The sequence below is a fragment of the Babylonia areolata genome, chromosome 16, assembly GCF_041734735.1.
Source record: "Babylonia areolata isolate BAREFJ2019XMU chromosome 16, ASM4173473v1, whole genome shotgun sequence".
Lineage (NCBI taxonomy): Eukaryota > Metazoa > Mollusca > Gastropoda > Neogastropoda > Buccinidae > Babylonia > Babylonia areolata.
In genome coordinates this window covers 7074376-7092139 of record NC_134891.1, presented here as the reverse complement: position 1 = coordinate 7092139, position 17764 = coordinate 7074376, and the positions used below count along the sequence as shown (strand labels likewise).

The 17764-nt window shown below is 41.6% G+C and overlaps 1 protein-coding gene across 1 annotated transcript in view; it reads right to left on the bottom strand.

Annotated features, from left to right (window-relative positions):
• The window catches only part of LOC143290827 (hydroxymethylglutaryl-CoA lyase, mitochondrial-like), a 16578-nt gene extending 2783 nt beyond the window's left edge, over positions 1 to 13795 (bottom strand). Inside the window, exons 1-9 of the mRNA XM_076600355.1 lie at positions 13683 to 13795; positions 11802 to 11870; positions 11153 to 11260; positions 10112 to 10207; positions 8736 to 8794; positions 6722 to 6811; positions 5271 to 5334; positions 3126 to 3314; positions 1 to 53 (exon numbers count right to left, since the gene is read on the bottom strand). The exon at positions 1 to 53 is cut by the window's left edge and continues 73 nt beyond it. Of these exons, the coding sequence (XP_076456470.1) occupies positions 1 to 53; positions 3126 to 3314; positions 5271 to 5334; positions 6722 to 6811; positions 8736 to 8794; positions 10112 to 10207; positions 11153 to 11260; positions 11802 to 11870; positions 13683 to 13757 (803 nt within the window). The 5' untranslated portion in view covers positions 13758 to 13795. The remainder of the gene's footprint in view (positions 54 to 3125; positions 3315 to 5270; positions 5335 to 6721; positions 6812 to 8735; positions 8795 to 10111; positions 10208 to 11152; positions 11261 to 11801; positions 11871 to 13682) is intronic.
• Between the last annotated feature and the right edge of the window lie 3969 nt (positions 13796 to 17764).

Here is a 17764-nt window from a genome sequence, read left to right as displayed (position 1 = left end):
TAGGGACACCCCCCTAGCCCTGCCACGGAGCTGTCCACCACGCTGATACCCATCTGCACACGTTTTGAATATGTTGCATTGCTCTGCACTGTGCTGTTTTGTCTTGCGTTGTGCTGTGTTGTACTGAATTTACTGCACTGCACTGTGCTGTTTTGTTTTGTGTTGTGTTGTGTTGTGTTGTACTGAATTTACTGCACTGCACTGTGCTGTTTTGTTTTGTCTTGTGTTGTGCTGTGTTGTACTGAATTTATTGCACTGCATTGTGTTGTTGGATTGTGCTGTGCTGTATTGTACTGAATTTACTGCATTGCATTGTACAGTTTTGTCTTGTGTTGTGTTGTGCTGTGTTGTCTTGTGTTGTGTTGTGCTGTGTTGTACTGAATTTACTGCACTGCACTGTGTTGTGTTGTGTTGTGTTGTGCTGTGTTGTGTTGTACTGAATTCACTGCACTGCACTGCACTGCACTGCGTTGCGTTGCGTTGCGTTGCGTTGCGTTGTGTTGTGCTGTGCTGTGTTGTGTTGTACTGAATTTACTGCACTGCACTGCACTGCGTTGCGTTGCGTTGCGTTGCGTTGCGTTGCGTTGCGTTGCGTTGTGTTGTGTTGTGTTGTGTTGTACTGAATTTACTGCACTGCACTGTGTTGTGTTGTGTTGTGTTGTGCTGTGTTGTGTTGTGTTGTGTTGTGTTGTGTTGTGTTGTGTTGTGTTGTACTGAATTTACTGCACTGCACTGTGTTGTGTTGTGTTGTGTTGTGTTGTGTTGTGTTGTGTTGTGTTGTGTTGTGCTGTGTTGTGCTGTGTTGTACTGAATTTACTGCACTGCACTGTGCCGTTTTGTTTTGTTTTGTGTTGTGTTGTACTGAATTTACTGCACTGCATTGTAGTGTTGTTGTATTGTGCTGTGCTGTATTGTACTGAATTTATTGCATTGCATTGTAGGGTTGTATTGTGCTGTGCTGTGTTGTACTGAATTTATTGCATTGCATTGTAGTGTTGTTGTATTGTGCTGTGCTGTATTGTACTGAATTTATTGCACTGCATTGTGGTGTTGTTGTATTGTGCTGTGCTGTGTTGTACTGAATTTATTGCATTGCATTGTGGTGTTGTTGTATTGTGCTGTGCTGTGTTGTACTGAATTTATTGCATTGCATTGTAGGGTTGTATTGTGCTGTGCTGTGTTGTACTGAATTTATTGCATTGCATTGTAGTGTTGTTGTATTGTGCTGTGCTGTATTGTACTGAATTTATTGCACTGCATTGTGGTGTTGTTGTATTGTGCTGTGCTGTGTTGTACTGAATTTATTGCATTGCATTGTGGTGTTGTTGTATTGTGCTGTGCTGTGTTGTACTGAATTTATTGCATTGCATTGTAGGGTTGTATTGTGCTGTGCTGTGTTGTACTGAATTTATTGCATTGCATTGTAGGGTTGTTGTATTGTGCTGTGCTGTGTTGTACTGAATTTATTGCATTGCATTGTAGGGTTGTTGTATTGTGCTGTGCTGTGTTGTACTGAATTTATTGCATTGCATTGTAGTGTTGTTGTATTGTGCTGTGCTGTGTTGTACTGAATTTATTGCATTGCATTGTAGTGTTGTTGTATTGTGCTGTGCTGTGTTGTACTGAATTTATTGCATTGCATTGTAGGGTTGTATTGTGCTGTGCTGTATTGTACTGCATTGCATTGTACAGTTTTGTGTTGTGTTGTGTTGTGCTGTGCTGTGTTGTACTGAATTTATTGCATTGCATTGTACGGTTTTGTGTTGTGTTGTGTTGCATTTCACAGCGCAGCCTTGCATCATTTTATATTGAATTGTAGTGTACTGTAGTGTATGGTATTGTATTGTATTGTACTGCATTGCATTGCAATGTGTTGTGTTGAATTGTATAGCCTTGCGCTGCATTATGTTTCCTTGTATTGATTGTATTCTACGGTATTGTATTGTATTGTACTGTACTGTACTGTATTGTATTGTATTGTGTTGTATTATACTGTACTTGTCGCCCATACAGAAGCGGCCCTGCAGCGTATAACGTCCTGCTTCGCAGAGGCTGCGCAGCTCTTCGGCCTAGAAGTCAGTCTGAAAAAGACGGAAGTTCTCCACCAGCCTGCCCCACAGGAAGAATTCCACGCTCCTCACATCAACATCGGTGAGACAGAGCTGAAGTCGGTCCACCAGTTCAGCTACCTAGGCTGCACCATCTCGTCTGACGCCAAGATCGACAAGGAGATCGACAACAGACTTGCAAAGGCAAACAGCGCATTCGGCAGGCTGTACAAGAGAGTGTGGAACAACAAACACCTGAAGAAAGACACAAAGATCAGCGTGTACAGAGCTGTTGTACTGCCCACCTTGTTGTATGGCTCCGAAACCTGGGTCACCTACCGGCACCACATACGACTGCTTGATCGCTTCCACCAGCGCTGCCTTCGCACCATCCTCAGCATCCACTGGAGTGACTACATCACAAATGTCGAGGTCCTGGAGCAGGCAAAGACTATCAGCATCGAGGCAGTGCTGCTAAAGACCCAGCTACGTTGGGCAGGGCACGTGTCCAGGATGGAGGACCACCGCCTGCCCAAGATCGCGCTGTATGGCGAACTGTCCACTGGCCACCGTGACAGAGGAGCACCCAAGAAGAGATACAAAGACTCCTTGAAGAAAGCTCTCGGTGCCTGTCACATTGACCATCGCCAGTGGTCCGCAGTAGCCGCTGATCGAGAGACCTGGCGACGCACCATCCACCAAGCTGTCTCCTCCTTCGAAAACAACCGCAGGGCCAGCCTTGAGGACAAACGCAGAAGGAGGAAGAACCATGACGCTGCAGCCGCGAACCCAGACCAGACTTTCCCTTGCAACCGCTGCGGCCGACTCTGCTTTTCCCGCATTGGCCTTGTCAGCCATGAGCGTGCCTGCATCAGACGTGGACAACGCCCTTCCTAGATCTTCGTCAGCGAAGCCAGGCCATGACTGTACTGCATTGTATTGTATTGTATTGTATTATACTGTACTGCATTGTATTGTATTGTATTGCATTGTACTGTACTGAATTTCACACAGAGAATGTTGTGACAGAAAAAAGTAACACAAACACAAAATACACGCGATATCCGCTAGACCGACCTGTATGGCGGCCAGTATGTTGGCCAGGGCCTGGCCGTACGTGTCATGGCAGTGCACCGCCAGACACTCCACCGGAACCTTCTTGCTGACCACAGAGATCAGCAGTCGCATGGCGCCGGGCGTGCCCCTGCCGATGGTGTCGCCCAGGGAGATCTCGTAGCAGCCCAGGTCGTACATCTTGCGAGCAACCTGAAGAGAGATTGTTGGGGACTGTAGACAGAAGTCTACAATGACAGACTGGAATCGATCAGCGAGATAAGATTCGAACCAGTTTAGAACGGTGCCGTTGACACCAAATGTAAAATGAAGATGGGGAAAGAAGGATTGAATGGTCTATCGTGTCAAAGGCGGCTGACAAGTTGAGAAGAGTGAGAAGGGAAATTTTTCCAGGTGCGAAAGCGCTTTGATTTGTCTCTGCACAAGATTCAGCGCTATATAAATACCATTATTATTATTATTATTATTATTAGACACTATACAGAATACAGAATAATCTCCCCTGTCGATGGTGTGGCCCAGGGAGATCTTGCAGCAGCCCAGGTCGTACGTCTTGCGAGCAACCTGCAGAGAGAGATTGTTGGAGATTGTAGACATTATACAGAATACAGAATAGTCTCCCCTGACGATGGTGTGACCCAGGAAGAACTTGTAGCAACCCAGGTCGTACATCTTGCGAGCAACCTGCAGAGAGATGGTTGACAGAGTACAGAATAATCTCCCCTGCCGATGGTTGTGCTCAGACAGACCTTGCAGCAACCCAGGTCATACATCTCATAAGCAACCTGCAGAAAGAGACTTTATTACTCCCAAAAATCTCCCCTGCTGATGGTGTCACCCAGGCAAATCTTGCAACAGCCCAGGGCGTACGTCTTGCGAGCAACCTGCAGAGAGAGATTGTTGGAGATTGTAGACATTATACAGAATACAGAATAATCTCCACTGCCGATGGTGTCACCCAGGGAGATCTTGTACCAGCCCAGGTCGTACATCTTACAAGCAACCTGCAGAGAGATGGTTGACAGAGTACAGAGTGATCTCCCCTGCCAATGGTTGTGCTCTGAGAGATCTTGTAGCAACCCAGGTCGTACATCTTGCAAGCAACCTGCAGAGAGATGGTTGACAGAGTACAGAATAATCTCCCCTGCTGATGGTTGTGCTCAGAGAGACCTTGCAGCAACCCAGGTCATACATCTCATAAGCAACCTGCAGAAAGAGACTTTATTACTCCCAAAAATCTCCCCTGCTGATGGTGTCACCCAGGGAAATCTTGCAGCAGCCCAGGTCATACGTCTTGCGAGCAACCTGCAGAGAGAGATTGTAGACATTATACAGAATACAGAATAATCTCCACTGCTGATGGTGTCACCCAGGGAGATCTTGTACCAGCCCAGGTCATACATCTCATGAGCAACCTGCAGAGAGAGACTTTTATTATCCCCCCAAAATGAGAAAAAGTGAGAAACCTCCCCTCCCCCCTTCGAAAAAAAAAAAGGAAATTTTCTGGAGGGTAATGAAATAATTCAGGATACCAGAATGGTATCTCAGAGAGATCTCGTAGCTACCCAGGTCGTACATATTGTGAGCAACCTGCATAGAGATGGTTGACAAGAGTAACAGAATATTTCATTTTTCAGGATTACTCGGGACACAGAATACTTTGTTGTCTCCAACAATCTCCCCTGCAGAGACATCTCGTAGCAAGCAAGGTCATGGTCATGTCTCTTTCAAGCAAAATGATGCAGAGAGATCAATAACAATAATAATTATAATATTAAAAACAATGATACTACTACTACTATTAATGATGATGATGATGATAACAATAACAACAACAGTAGCAGTAGTAGTAGCAGTAGTAGTAGTAGTAATAATACAAATAATGATGATAACAATAACAACAGTAGTAGTAGTAGTAGTAGTAGTAGTAGTAGTAGTAGCAGTAGTCATAATAACAATGATAATAATGATAATAATAATAATAATACTAACAATAACAATACTACTACTACTAAAAAACAAGAAATACTACTACTACTACTAACAATAACAATACTACTACTACTACTACTACTACTACTAACAACAACAACAACTATTCTTAATAGTAACTATATATGACAAATCAAAAAGAAATAATAAGTTTACCTCAGCCACTTTTTCTGGTGGAATATCCCCCTCGTAAGGGCACCCCAAAACACAGGAAACGTAACTGTAACAACAAAAAAAAACACCACTCTATCTTCTGGTGAATCGAAGATGACAACCATTTTACACTCCGTCTTCTTTTTCTTCTTCTTCTGCATTCGTGGGCTGCAACTCCCATGTTCACTTGCATGTACACAAGTGGGCTTTTACGTACATGACCGTTTTTACCCTGCCATGTAGGCAGCCATACTCCGCTTTCGGGGGTGTGCATGCTGGGTATGTTCTTGTTTCCATAACCCACCGAACGCTGACATGGATTACAGGATCTTTAACGTGCGTATTAGATCTTCTGCATGCGTTTACACACAAAAGGGGGTTCAGGCACTAAGGAGGTCTGCACATATGTTGACCTGGGAGATCATAAAAATCTCCACCCTTTACCCACCAGGCGCCGTCACCGTGATTCGAACCCGGGACCCTCAGACTAAAAGAGCAACGCTTTAACCACTTGGCTATTGCGCCCGTCTATACTCAGTCTAACTAAAGATCACTTTACAACTAGATTACCCTCATTTCATTGTTATCAACAAAAGTCATTCAGAAAAAAAAAAGAAAAAAAAATTGCAATAAACGCTGGGTTCAAAATAAGGTCTCTTTTATTATTTATTATTTTAATATATTATTCCATTATTTAAATTGTCTATCTATCTATGTATCTTATCTTACTTCATTCTATTTCATGTTATTATTTTCCCTCAAGGCCTGACCAAGCACGTTGGGTTTCGCAGCTGGTCAGGCATCTGCTTGGCAGATCTGGTGCAGCGTATGTGCATATGGATTTGTCCGAACGCAGTGATGCCTCCTGGAATAACTGAACCGAACTAAACTTTAAAGAGTTTCCTGTGTCACTCAATCAGATTTCAGGCATGCACACATACACACTCAGACTGACATGTAACATTTTATACGTACGACTGTTTTGTTTATTTACCCCACCCCCCCGCCCCAACCCCCCACACCCCCCCAACCCCCTGTAGGCAGCCATACTCTGTTTTCAGGGGTGTGCATGCTGGCTATGTTCTTGTTTCCATAACCCACTGAACGCTGGTATGGATTACATGATATTTAACCCCTTCAGTGCCCTGGGGACGGAAATTTCTGTCCCCTTCCCGTGTGCAAAAAAGTGCCCCAGGACAAGCATTTCTGTCTGCGTAATTGTAGTAATTTCCCCATCGCAAAATCAAGAAATCCATGTGAAATTATCGTAACAAGAGTAGGCTGTTCATTTTTCTTTCAGAAAAGTATACGCAAAATATACTTTATAATAGTAGAAGGCGTACATTCTGTGACCAAAACATCCCTTGGCAAAAGGCTGTCGTTGAGCACAAAATAGGCTCGGCACTGAACCAGTTAACATGCGTGTTCGAGAACTGACTGACAGACCCACTTACCCTCGGACCTTTATTTTTGCTTCCTTCGCTTTGTCCATCACAGCCTGGAACCTTTCCAGGGACTCCTCTATGGAACAGTTGATATTCTTCCTGCAAACAAGCGCACGTACGATGAACAATGTTTACGCTTCTGAGTTCTTTCGCGCTTCTCGTTACACAGTCTGCACTCAGTACACCGATTCAGATTAACTCTTTCATCACCATAGGTGACTTTTACTGACTAGACAGTGCACGCCCCATAGGTGACTTCTGTCGACATTGAGGAAGTGGTCATGTTGATAAGACCATTTTTGACTCACTTGTGTAAACAAAGTGAGTCTATGTTTTAACCCGGTGTTCGGTTGTCTCTGTGTGTGTGTGTGTGTGTCCGTGGTAAACTTTAACATTGACATTTTCTCTGCAAGTACTTTGTCAGTTGGCACCAGATTTGGCATAAAAATAGGAAAAATTCAGTTCTTTCCAGTCATCTTGTTTAAAACAATATTGCACCTCTGGGATGGGCTCAAAAAAAAAAAAAAAAAAAAAAAAAGCCTAATTATATGCAAACTGCATTTACTGTTATATTCATATTTTTTGTATTCTCTAAACTTGGCACTTTGACCTCTTATTCTGACACAACAACAAGAGGAGTCATTATTATCATTTTTTTGTTCAAACAGGAACTTCTTTTGCTAAGCATGGAATTTTTATTTATTTTGCAAACGTTTTGGTGCAGCTGTAAAAAAGGGAAATTACTCTGTAATTAATGCTAGGGGACTTAATTTATCACAAGTGAGTCTTGAAGGCCTTGCCTCTCGTTTTTTTTCTTGCTGTCTTTTGTGTCGGTAATCTTTGAGAATATTGCATAGCTATGGGTGGTGTGTGTGTGTGTGTGTGTGTGTGTGTGTGAGTGTGTGTGTGTGTGTGTGTGTTGTGTGTGTTGTGTGTGTGTGTGTGTGTGTGTGTGTGAGTGTGTGTGTGTGTGTGCATGGGCAGAATTTCACCTGACATGATTGTGCTGCTTTATTATCATTGATAGCAATAGTAGTAGTAGCAATAGCAGTAGTACTAGTTGTAGCAGTAGTTGTATAACTCTGTGTGTGTGTGTGTGTGTGTGTGTGTGTGTGTGTGTGTACATGGACAGAGTTTTACCTGACATGATTGTGCTGTTTTATTATCATTAACAGCAGTAGTAGTAATTGCAATAGCAGCAGTACTAGTTGTAGTAGTAGTAGTATAACTCAGACCTGCAGTGATGACACTGTTCCAGCATTGTCATGTATATATGTACTGATACTTAGTGGAAATAGTGTCTGCTAAGTGAAAAATTGTGTGTGTTTTTTTTTTAATTAAATGTTTTGTAACTCAGACCTATAGCAAGCTTTCTTCTACTCCTCTGAACCTTCTCTCAAAGTTCTTCTGTAGATTGAAAATGATAAATAAAAATGTTAAGAAAATAAAAACCTCTTTTGCAGCCATGTTTCTGCGTGAAAAAGCACTCTCCAGCACAAATTGTTTTAGACTTGATGCGCTTGATCACATAATTTGGTTTGTGGTAATAACAACGCTGTGGAATTGTTTGCCTCTTGCGCTGGAAAGTTAGGTGCAGCTGTCAAGCGGTCAAACTTTGTTTGACCGTTTTTACTGCTATTTATGGTAATAAAACAGCACAATCACGTCAGGTGAAACTCTGTCCATGTACACACACAAACACACACACACACACACACAGAGTTATTCAACTACTGCTACAACTAGTACTACTGCTATTGCTACTACTACTATTGTTATCAATGATAATAAAGCAGCACAATCACGTCAGGTGAAACTCTGCCCACACACACACACACACACACACACACACACACGCCACCCATAGCTATGCAATATTCTCAAAGAATACCGACACAAAAGACGGCTAGAAAAAAAAACAAAAAAAACACGTCTGTTTTTAGATTTTTCTCCTTTTAACATGTTTCTAGTACTGGGTGAACAGCAATGATGAAATGAGGAAGACGACCTGTACATGACTTACTTGCTGAAGCTCTCCGATGCTGCTCCAAATATGGCCACTTCAGAGACATTGGACGCTAGCTGCATGAAAGATAGGGAAGGAAAAGTATTGTAGAAATTAGTTGCAAGAAAGATGGACAAAAAAAAATAATGCAAGAATATCAGGGAATATCCACACACACACACATACACATGCAAACACACTCACACATACACACTCTCTCTCTCTCTCTCACACACAATGACACAGTTTGATTTGGATCAATTTATGTTAGTCCTGGGAACAAATTCTTTCCCCACCCTCCTCACATCTCAATTTTGCTCTTGTTTGTTTTTTAACTCAGCTGGAATCACATGTGAGCTGAGATGGCTTTGATTCTTGTTTTAACATAAAAAAATAATATTAAATGTATAAACATATCAAAGCATTGAGAAATCATTACACACATGTCCAAGAACGCATGTGTATACAAACACTCGCTCACTCAACGCACTCCATGTAAAGTGGTAAGAACACAGCTTTTTTTCCGATTTTTTTTTTTTTTTTTTTTGCTGCCTCATCATCTGCACCATTTCAGTGGCATTACTCCCACACCACTCATTTCGAGTCCCCTATACACGGCCACACCCGTGTTCACCTGTCGCAGTCCCAGCTCCAACAGTCCACAGGGAACCATCGATGTTTGGTCGCCAGGAGGCCGCACATCAGAGGAGACCCTAGGCCCTGCACTGCTGCCGAGTCCCTTCGGTGGTGTTCATTAGCACCTGTTCTGGTTTAGGGCACCACCTACAAAGCTCCCTACCGACGACAGTAATGGCTTAGTCGCAGAGCCAGACTGAATGAGCTTCTCCCTGAGAATGGAGTCCCTCCAACAACAGTCCCCCATGAATATGCCTACGCTGAAGACCTTGACAAGACTCACCCTAAGTGCGGAAGTGGTAGGGTATCAAAATAAGAATAATAATAATTATGACAACCATGGTACTTATATAGTGCTGAATCTTGTGCAGAGACAAATCAAAGCACTTTCGCACCAGTCATTCACACGCATGGAGAAACTGAAGACAAAGACAAGGAAGAGGCAGGGAAGGGAGGCTATTTTGGGAAGAGGCGGGTTTTAAGGCCAGACTTGAAAGAGCTGAGTGTGGAGACATGACGAAGCGAAAGAGGAAGTTCATTCCAATTGCAAGGTCCAGAGACAGAGAAAGAACGGCGGCCAAGAGTCGAGTGTTTGAATCTGGGTATGCATAAACAGAGAGGATCCGAAGCCGATCGTAGTGAGCGAGATGGGGTGTAGAGGTGAAGGCAGCCACAGAGACAGGAAGGAGGAAGGATTTGTGAATACATTTATAACATAGAGTGCTGATCTTGTACTTTATTCTGATCACTACACTCACAGCAGCTTCCAGTCCTTTGACGTTGGGTGTGAGGGCAGAGTACACTATGTTCGGCTTTCTCATGATGGCTTCCATTACTTCGCTGTGATCGGCCATCTGTGTAGAATAAACATGACACCATTCGGCAAATATGATGGCATATTCTATCAGTGTGTGCATTATCATGTAACACTGATGTAATGTGTTATGTAAAGTATGTGTTTTGCAAAGCAACTGGAGCAGTCTTCTGGAAAAAAAAGTGCTGTATAAATGAAACTAATAATAATTATCATTTTGATGATGCTGATGCTGATGATTACCACCATTATCATCATCATTATCATTATTATCATTATTACTATTAAAAGTATTATCATTATTTTATGTGGTACATTTAAGCACATCTGCATTTTCCATTTTTAGCATTTTACTCAGGCTTACGAATGTGCATGAAGTTGTCAAGATCACTTTCCTTTCAAATGAATGATAGGGCTTTTTTTGTTGTTGTTTTTCGATATGTCCCTTCTTGCTCTTCATACACCAAGCTGCAAGGCTTGTAAATCAATTAACACATTTTACAACATTTAACATTTCTATACAGCCTGAAAAGTGAACTCATAAATCTATCACATGTACACACACACACACACACACACACACACACACACACACACACACACAGCCATACAAACATGCACCCACACACCCATACCCACACCCACACATACAAATACACGCACACACATTTTTACACCAGTGCTTTAATAATAATAATAATAATGGATACTTATATATAGCATACTATCCAGAAATCTGCTCTAGGTGCTTTACAAAAACGCTTTGTTAACATAAAACATTACATCTATGTTACATACACACACCAAAATACGACCACACACACACACACACACACACACACACACACACACAAACACACACACACACACACACTGCGTACATACATTTTAACAATACATGTGTATCTAACAGCTACCCTAACACATACGCACACATAGGCAGGCACAAACTTACATAAACGCACGCTTTATGTAATTGCTTTACCTGGGGTACCCACTTAGGAGACACAAAACTGGTCACTTCAATCATTGGAATCCCTGCCTCTGACAGTTTGTTGATGAACTCGACTTTCACTGAGGTAGGTACAATGTTCTGTGAAACACAAAAGTCAGTTTTCTGTTTGTTCAAAACATGTTTTCTCAGTCTCACACACACACACTCTCTCTCTCTCTCTCACACACACACACAAATACAAACACACAGTGAGGGAAATGCTGTAATACGGGAAAAAAAACTGAACTACACTGCTTTGAACAAATCTCTCCAATGTGATTTTTTCATGGACATATTAATCCCCCCCTGCCCACCCCCCCCCCCACCCCCGCCCCCCCCAAAAAAACCCCACACAAACAAACAAAAAACAACAACTAATAAAACAATAACATAAAACAAACAAACAAACCAAAAAGAACTGTCTCATTTTTATCTCATTAATCATACATAGTTTTTACCACAATCATGGATATAGATAAAACAGTACTAGTTATGATCTGCTTATTTTGTAATAATCAATTTATCAATTCATTTATGTTCTTATTCATTTATTTATTCATTGTGAATTCGTTTACCTATCTATTCATATACATAGAACATTCCTTCATTCATAAACAGTTTCTTCATTTGTGCGACATACTTTTTCATTCTGCAGTCCGTCCCTTGGTCCAACCTCCACAATCTTGACGAACCTGGGTAACCCAGCCATCTGCACACACACACACACACACACACACACACACACACACACATTCAAATAGATACACACACACACACAAATGCATACGAATAGATGCACACACACACACACACACACACACACACACACACACATGCATGCATGCAAATAGACGCACACACACACACACACACACACACACACTAAAACACACAGAGTGACAAACTCACACACAGGCATAAACACACACACACACACACATACACACTGACACTCACACACACTTAAACACACAGAGTGACAAACTCACACACAGGCACACATAAACACCCACCCACCCATCCACACACACACACGCACACACACACACACTCAAACCCACAGACTGACAAACTCACACACACACACACACACACACACACAGTGACACACACAGTGACACACTTACACACACAAACACACACAAAATGATATTCACACAGAGAGACACAGTTACACATTAAATAACTGCAGCAAAACAATGAATACTGAAACACATCTCAACACAATCAGCACTTGTACCAGAATATTTCTGCAGCTCAATAACAAGGTGATGTAGATGCACAACGTTGAAAACAATTCATTGCTCTCATAAAGTGCATGATACAGGAACAAAACCAAAACCTGAGAGTGGGACGACACAGCTGAATAACATCCTCTTCCCAACTGGACCTATGTGAAGCACTGCCCAACATTCCAAGCATTGTCTTGAAGTGTGTGATCTATGTATATGTGTGTGGCTGTGTATTTATAACCAGGGAATGACAGAGAGCATTGCTTGGGGAAAACAAAAAAAAGTTATTTAAACAAGTGAAATGACCAAGACAAAAGGAAGGAAATGAACAAACAAATGTATTAAAAAACAAAACCAAAAAAACAACAGCTACAATTACAGTAAAAATACCAATCTGCTTGGAGCAGATTTTACACACACACACACACACACACAAAATTGACACTAATTATCCAACTGGTAACAAGTAAGCCACCAAATTAGCTCAACCAGCATATAATAAATAAAAGAATAAATAAATAGATTAATAACTGGATAAATAACTTAATAAGCTTTTTTTTTTCTTCCTTGGATAAGAAAGCTGTCTTCAACAGGTTCAAGAATCTGCTGTGTTGGGTGACTCTGGTGGAAATTGGGAGGGTGCAGTGGGTGGGGGGTGGGGGATGGGGGATGGGGGATGGGGGGGGGGGCTCAGGAAGGAGAGAGGTAGTGAGACAAGGCAAAATTATTTGTACAGCTGCCACAAATAACTGGCTATATGCGGAGGAGTGCTTTTTAAAGAAAAAAAAAATCCAGTCATCCAAAAGACAGGATCTAGCGGAGTCACTTTTGTGAGGAGCTCCCAAAGTGTCACCAGTCGTTGGTAAAACCAGACCCACTGACTGTGCAACTCTCGACACTGACCCTCACACCAACTCAAAGTCAGACACCTATATTGTTAGGCCCCCAGCAAAATCCTAGACAGTCGAAAGCTGGTGCGTGACTGCTGCTATTGCGGAGAAGTAAACCGTGATCGTTTATTGCAGGAAAAACCGAACTAACTAATAATAATCAAAATATAGTTGTCAGATCAAACTGATAGCACGAATACTAACAATCGAAGCGACGTTGCTGATATAAATCATAGTCCAGTTCATCACCAAAAGTGAAAGGACATCAAGGGAGAATACTCCCTTACTTATTTTTTGGATAATTCGTGTAATCGCGATAAGGACACACTCTGTCGATAAAATACACGGACAGTATTCACGAAATGGGGACATCAATGACCAGTCCACGATGTCATGTACCTCAATGGAGCTGAAAGACCTGCAAAGGCGTTTTCCAAACGTCAAGCAGAAGGATGAGAAGATTCTCGTCGCCATGTTGTTGATGTCAAAGGTCACATCCTGTGCAACCTTGGATATCAGCTCCCCCGTGTCGATACTAACAAGACCACGGCCCATAACAACTTCACCTTTTAAAGACAAAATATCGATAAATCCACCGCTGCAATAGAAGAGGGAGGTGCCGGATACGCAGAAAAAGAGAGAGAGAGAGAGAGGAGAGAGAGAGAGAACGGACGAACGAACGAAATTTTATTTTTCCATGGTATTCCAGTTTGTTTTTTTTCCACCCAGCCCTTGGGTACAAAAAAAGAAAAGAAAAAAGAAACGCACAAGAATAAATAGAAAGAAAAATCATATTAGAAGAGAGGAAAAGAGAGGGGGGGGGGGAGAGGAGAGAGAAGCAGGAGGAGACGAGAGAGAAGAGAGAGACACACACACACACACACACACACACACACACTGATACACACAGACGGAGAGAGAGAGAGAGAGAGCCTGCGAGAAGACAAAGATATTAATGTCCATTTAGCGTTTAAACTCAGCCGTTGCGGCACCCTTCAGACAAGCCGGGGCAAGAAACAACAGACATTCTTGTGAACACCTGAAGTAATTTGCATGGTCATTAAAAATCCTGAAAATTTTGACTGACTACTAGATAAACCTGACACCGACGTGCACGCACGCTTTCAGGCAGAAACAATTCCACGCAAGCTCACTCTCGCGCAAGGTCACGATCGAGCGCCAAGTCGCAAACATCCCTGTCGACTTCAATTTGTTTACATTCTTCTTCCATACCCCACACTTCAGCTGCATATGTCAAAACTGGTTCAATTTGTGAATCGAACAGCTTCCAAAACATGCTCGGATCTATAGCTCCAAGTTTTCTAATAGACTTCATTGTTTCTATAACACCTTTCCTCCCCTTTCTGCAGGTTTCAGACAAAGCAGCACTGATACTCATTTTTGCTGTAAAGATCATTCCTAAATATTTATAAGAGTTTATTACTTTAACATCTTCCTCCCCATCGAACCACCTTTCCCTGCTGCTAGACAAGTGCCCCCCCCCCTCACCCCCCCCCCCCTTTCTAAATACCACTATGTTTGTCTTTTCAAGGTTAACTGTCAATCACAATCTGTCTGATTCCCTTTTAAACAGTTCAGTTGATTTTGTAGTCCAACAACTGAATCAGACAATAAAATAACATCATCGGCGAATAACAACAAAAATAATTATTATTTCTATAGCGCCAGGAACAAGTTGGATACTGTGCTTTCCTGATCTGGATAGATCCGGCATAGCCAATTAATAAAAAAAGGAAAACAACTGAGGACATAACAAACAACCTTGTTTAACTCCTCGTGGGCAGTCAAAATAATCAGAATAGCGACATCTATCACGTACACATGCTAATACATTATCATAAATACCTCTTAACGCATAATAGATTTTGCCTCTAATACCGTTTTTCCTCAAAATCGCCTAAAGCATATCATTTCTATTAACTGAGTCAAAAGCCTTTCTGAAATCAACAAAAACTACATATAATTTTGTATATTTAGCTAGGAACTTACTAACAATGGCATACAATGTAAAAATATGATCTATTGTGCTATACCCTGCTCTGAAACCTGCTTGCTCTTCAATTATTGTTTGCTCGTGTTCTGCCCATTTTGTAAGTCTTTTATTTAAAACGTGTGTATATACCTTACTAATAACACTTGTCAAGGCTATACTTCGGTAATTATCTGGTTTGTTTACATCTCCTTTCTTATGTAGTGGCACTATTATAGATTTCGACCATTCTACAGGAAAAACACTCAGATCAAATACCCTACTGAAGTAAACAACAAGAAAATCTACAACCAATACCTCTGCATGTTTTAACATTTCCCCAACAATTTTGTCGGGTCCAGCACTCGCTTTGAGGTTGCCAATACTGACAAGAACCTCTTGTTTGGATATCACATCATTAAACAGAACATCAGATGTTTCTTCTCCATTGTCTTCTGCATTGTCAGTTTCTTCTGGTTGTGTTGTTGCATTTATGTTGTTAAATACACTGAAAAAATGCTGGTACCATTGTTCAGATGTGATGTCATTATATATAATAGTTGTTTTTTTGGTTAACTGATCTGAATGTTTGCCAAAATAGTTTCGGGTCATTAAATGCCCGTTTCAGTTTTGTTAATCTAATTTGGTCAAAATCATTTGTTTTCTTTCTGCGCAATAGATGTTTATATTCTTTTCTTTCTTTAACGTAAGTTTCTCTCTTTTCCTTAAGGCCTTTCTTTGATTGTTTGACTTTTCTTAATAATTTTTTTGACCGTTTTCTTCTTGTCACGACATTCATCATCAAACCAGTCGTTTCTCTTCTTTTTCTCTCCCCCTACAGTTCTAATCATACACGCAGCAGCCCCGTATAATGACCTTATCAATATTTCAAGAGATGCATTTACATCTGTGTTGAGTTTTGCATATGCGTTATGTATACTGTGTTTAAAATCATCAGACTGCTGTTCCTCTTTGTACTGGGACACGTAATCGTCAGACCACATAATACGTTCTTCAACATTAACTGCTTTAACTATAGGCCTGTCCACATCATCACCGCAGTAAATATCCTTCCATTTAAATACAAAGGGTAAATGCCATGAGTCTATCCTGTCACCCACGTTTAGATCACAGCACTGTGAGGAAAACATATCTTCTGACAAAATCACGTAATCTATGACACTGCAGCCATGGGGAGAAATGTAAGTGAAGTCACCGTTAACATCGCTATGACAACATCCACTGGCTAAGACACAGTTAAAAAAACAAAAAACATAAATTCAGCAATGATTTTCCAAAACTATTAACACATTCATCCTTCGATTTCCTTTGCACACCGTTAAAAGATGCATTCCCATCATCACCCACAGCCACCACCGTGTTCCTCGTCACCATCATCATCATCGTCATCATCAGAATATGTGGAGTAGTTCATTATTAGTTCAGGTCTAGCTTGTTTACTTGGAGCTCTAGCATTACGATCGCCACGGGCGCAATAGCCGAGTGGTTTAAGCGTTGGACTTTCATCAATCTGAGGGTCCCGGGTTCAAATCACAGTAACGACGCCTGGTGGGTAAAGGGTGGAGAATTTTTCCGATCTCCCAGGTCAATATATGTGCAGATCTGCTAGTGCCTGAACCTCCTTCGTGTGTATACGCACGCAGAAGATCAAGTACGCACGTTAAAGATCCTGTAACCCATGTTCCGTGGGTTATGGTGAAACGAAAATACCCAGCATGCATGAACCACGACAGAGTCATCGGCAAGTCGATGTTGGTCGTGTAACGGAAAGAAGAAGAAGAAGAAGAAGAAGAAGAAGTATCATCAAATGTAGATCTCGATTTTGTGTTATCTGCAGAATAGGTTCATCTAAATTGACAATGCCATCTTTGATTTCCATCCGATCTTATAAAGGTCCATTTTCTGGGACAATATAACACACACTTAAAAGAATATCTTTACTACAGTTGAAAAGACATTTGTTCACTTTTACAGCTACAGTGTTTTCACTGTCAACCTTAATACATGTTATAAAATCAGCCAACGACTATGATTAACAGAAGAACACCACCTGAATTTCGTCCATGTCAAGATAGTTTTTTTTTGGCTGGGGCGGTGAATTTCACGTGATCAGGGAAATTACCACTGAAATCAAAGTTACTGTCAACAAAAGTTTCAGTGAGGCAAACGAAATCAAATTTGGAAACATAGCTCGTGAAAGAAAAGTCGTTTAGCTTTGAATAAAGGTTTTCTACGTTATAAACAAGAAAATGAATTAAAATCAACATGACCCTGCCTGTCCTAGTGGGAAATCCTTGAAGACCGCCGTAGCTGGGAAGGGTTGTTTCCGAGACTCTTGTTGACGGGAGGCGAAGACTGACTGGCTCTGAACCAGTTCACACCTGCACGTCTCTGTCCCTGTCCACCACCACCACCCACACTCCCTTGGTGAACCACCACGTGCACCCCGTGAATTGTTTCGCTCACTGCC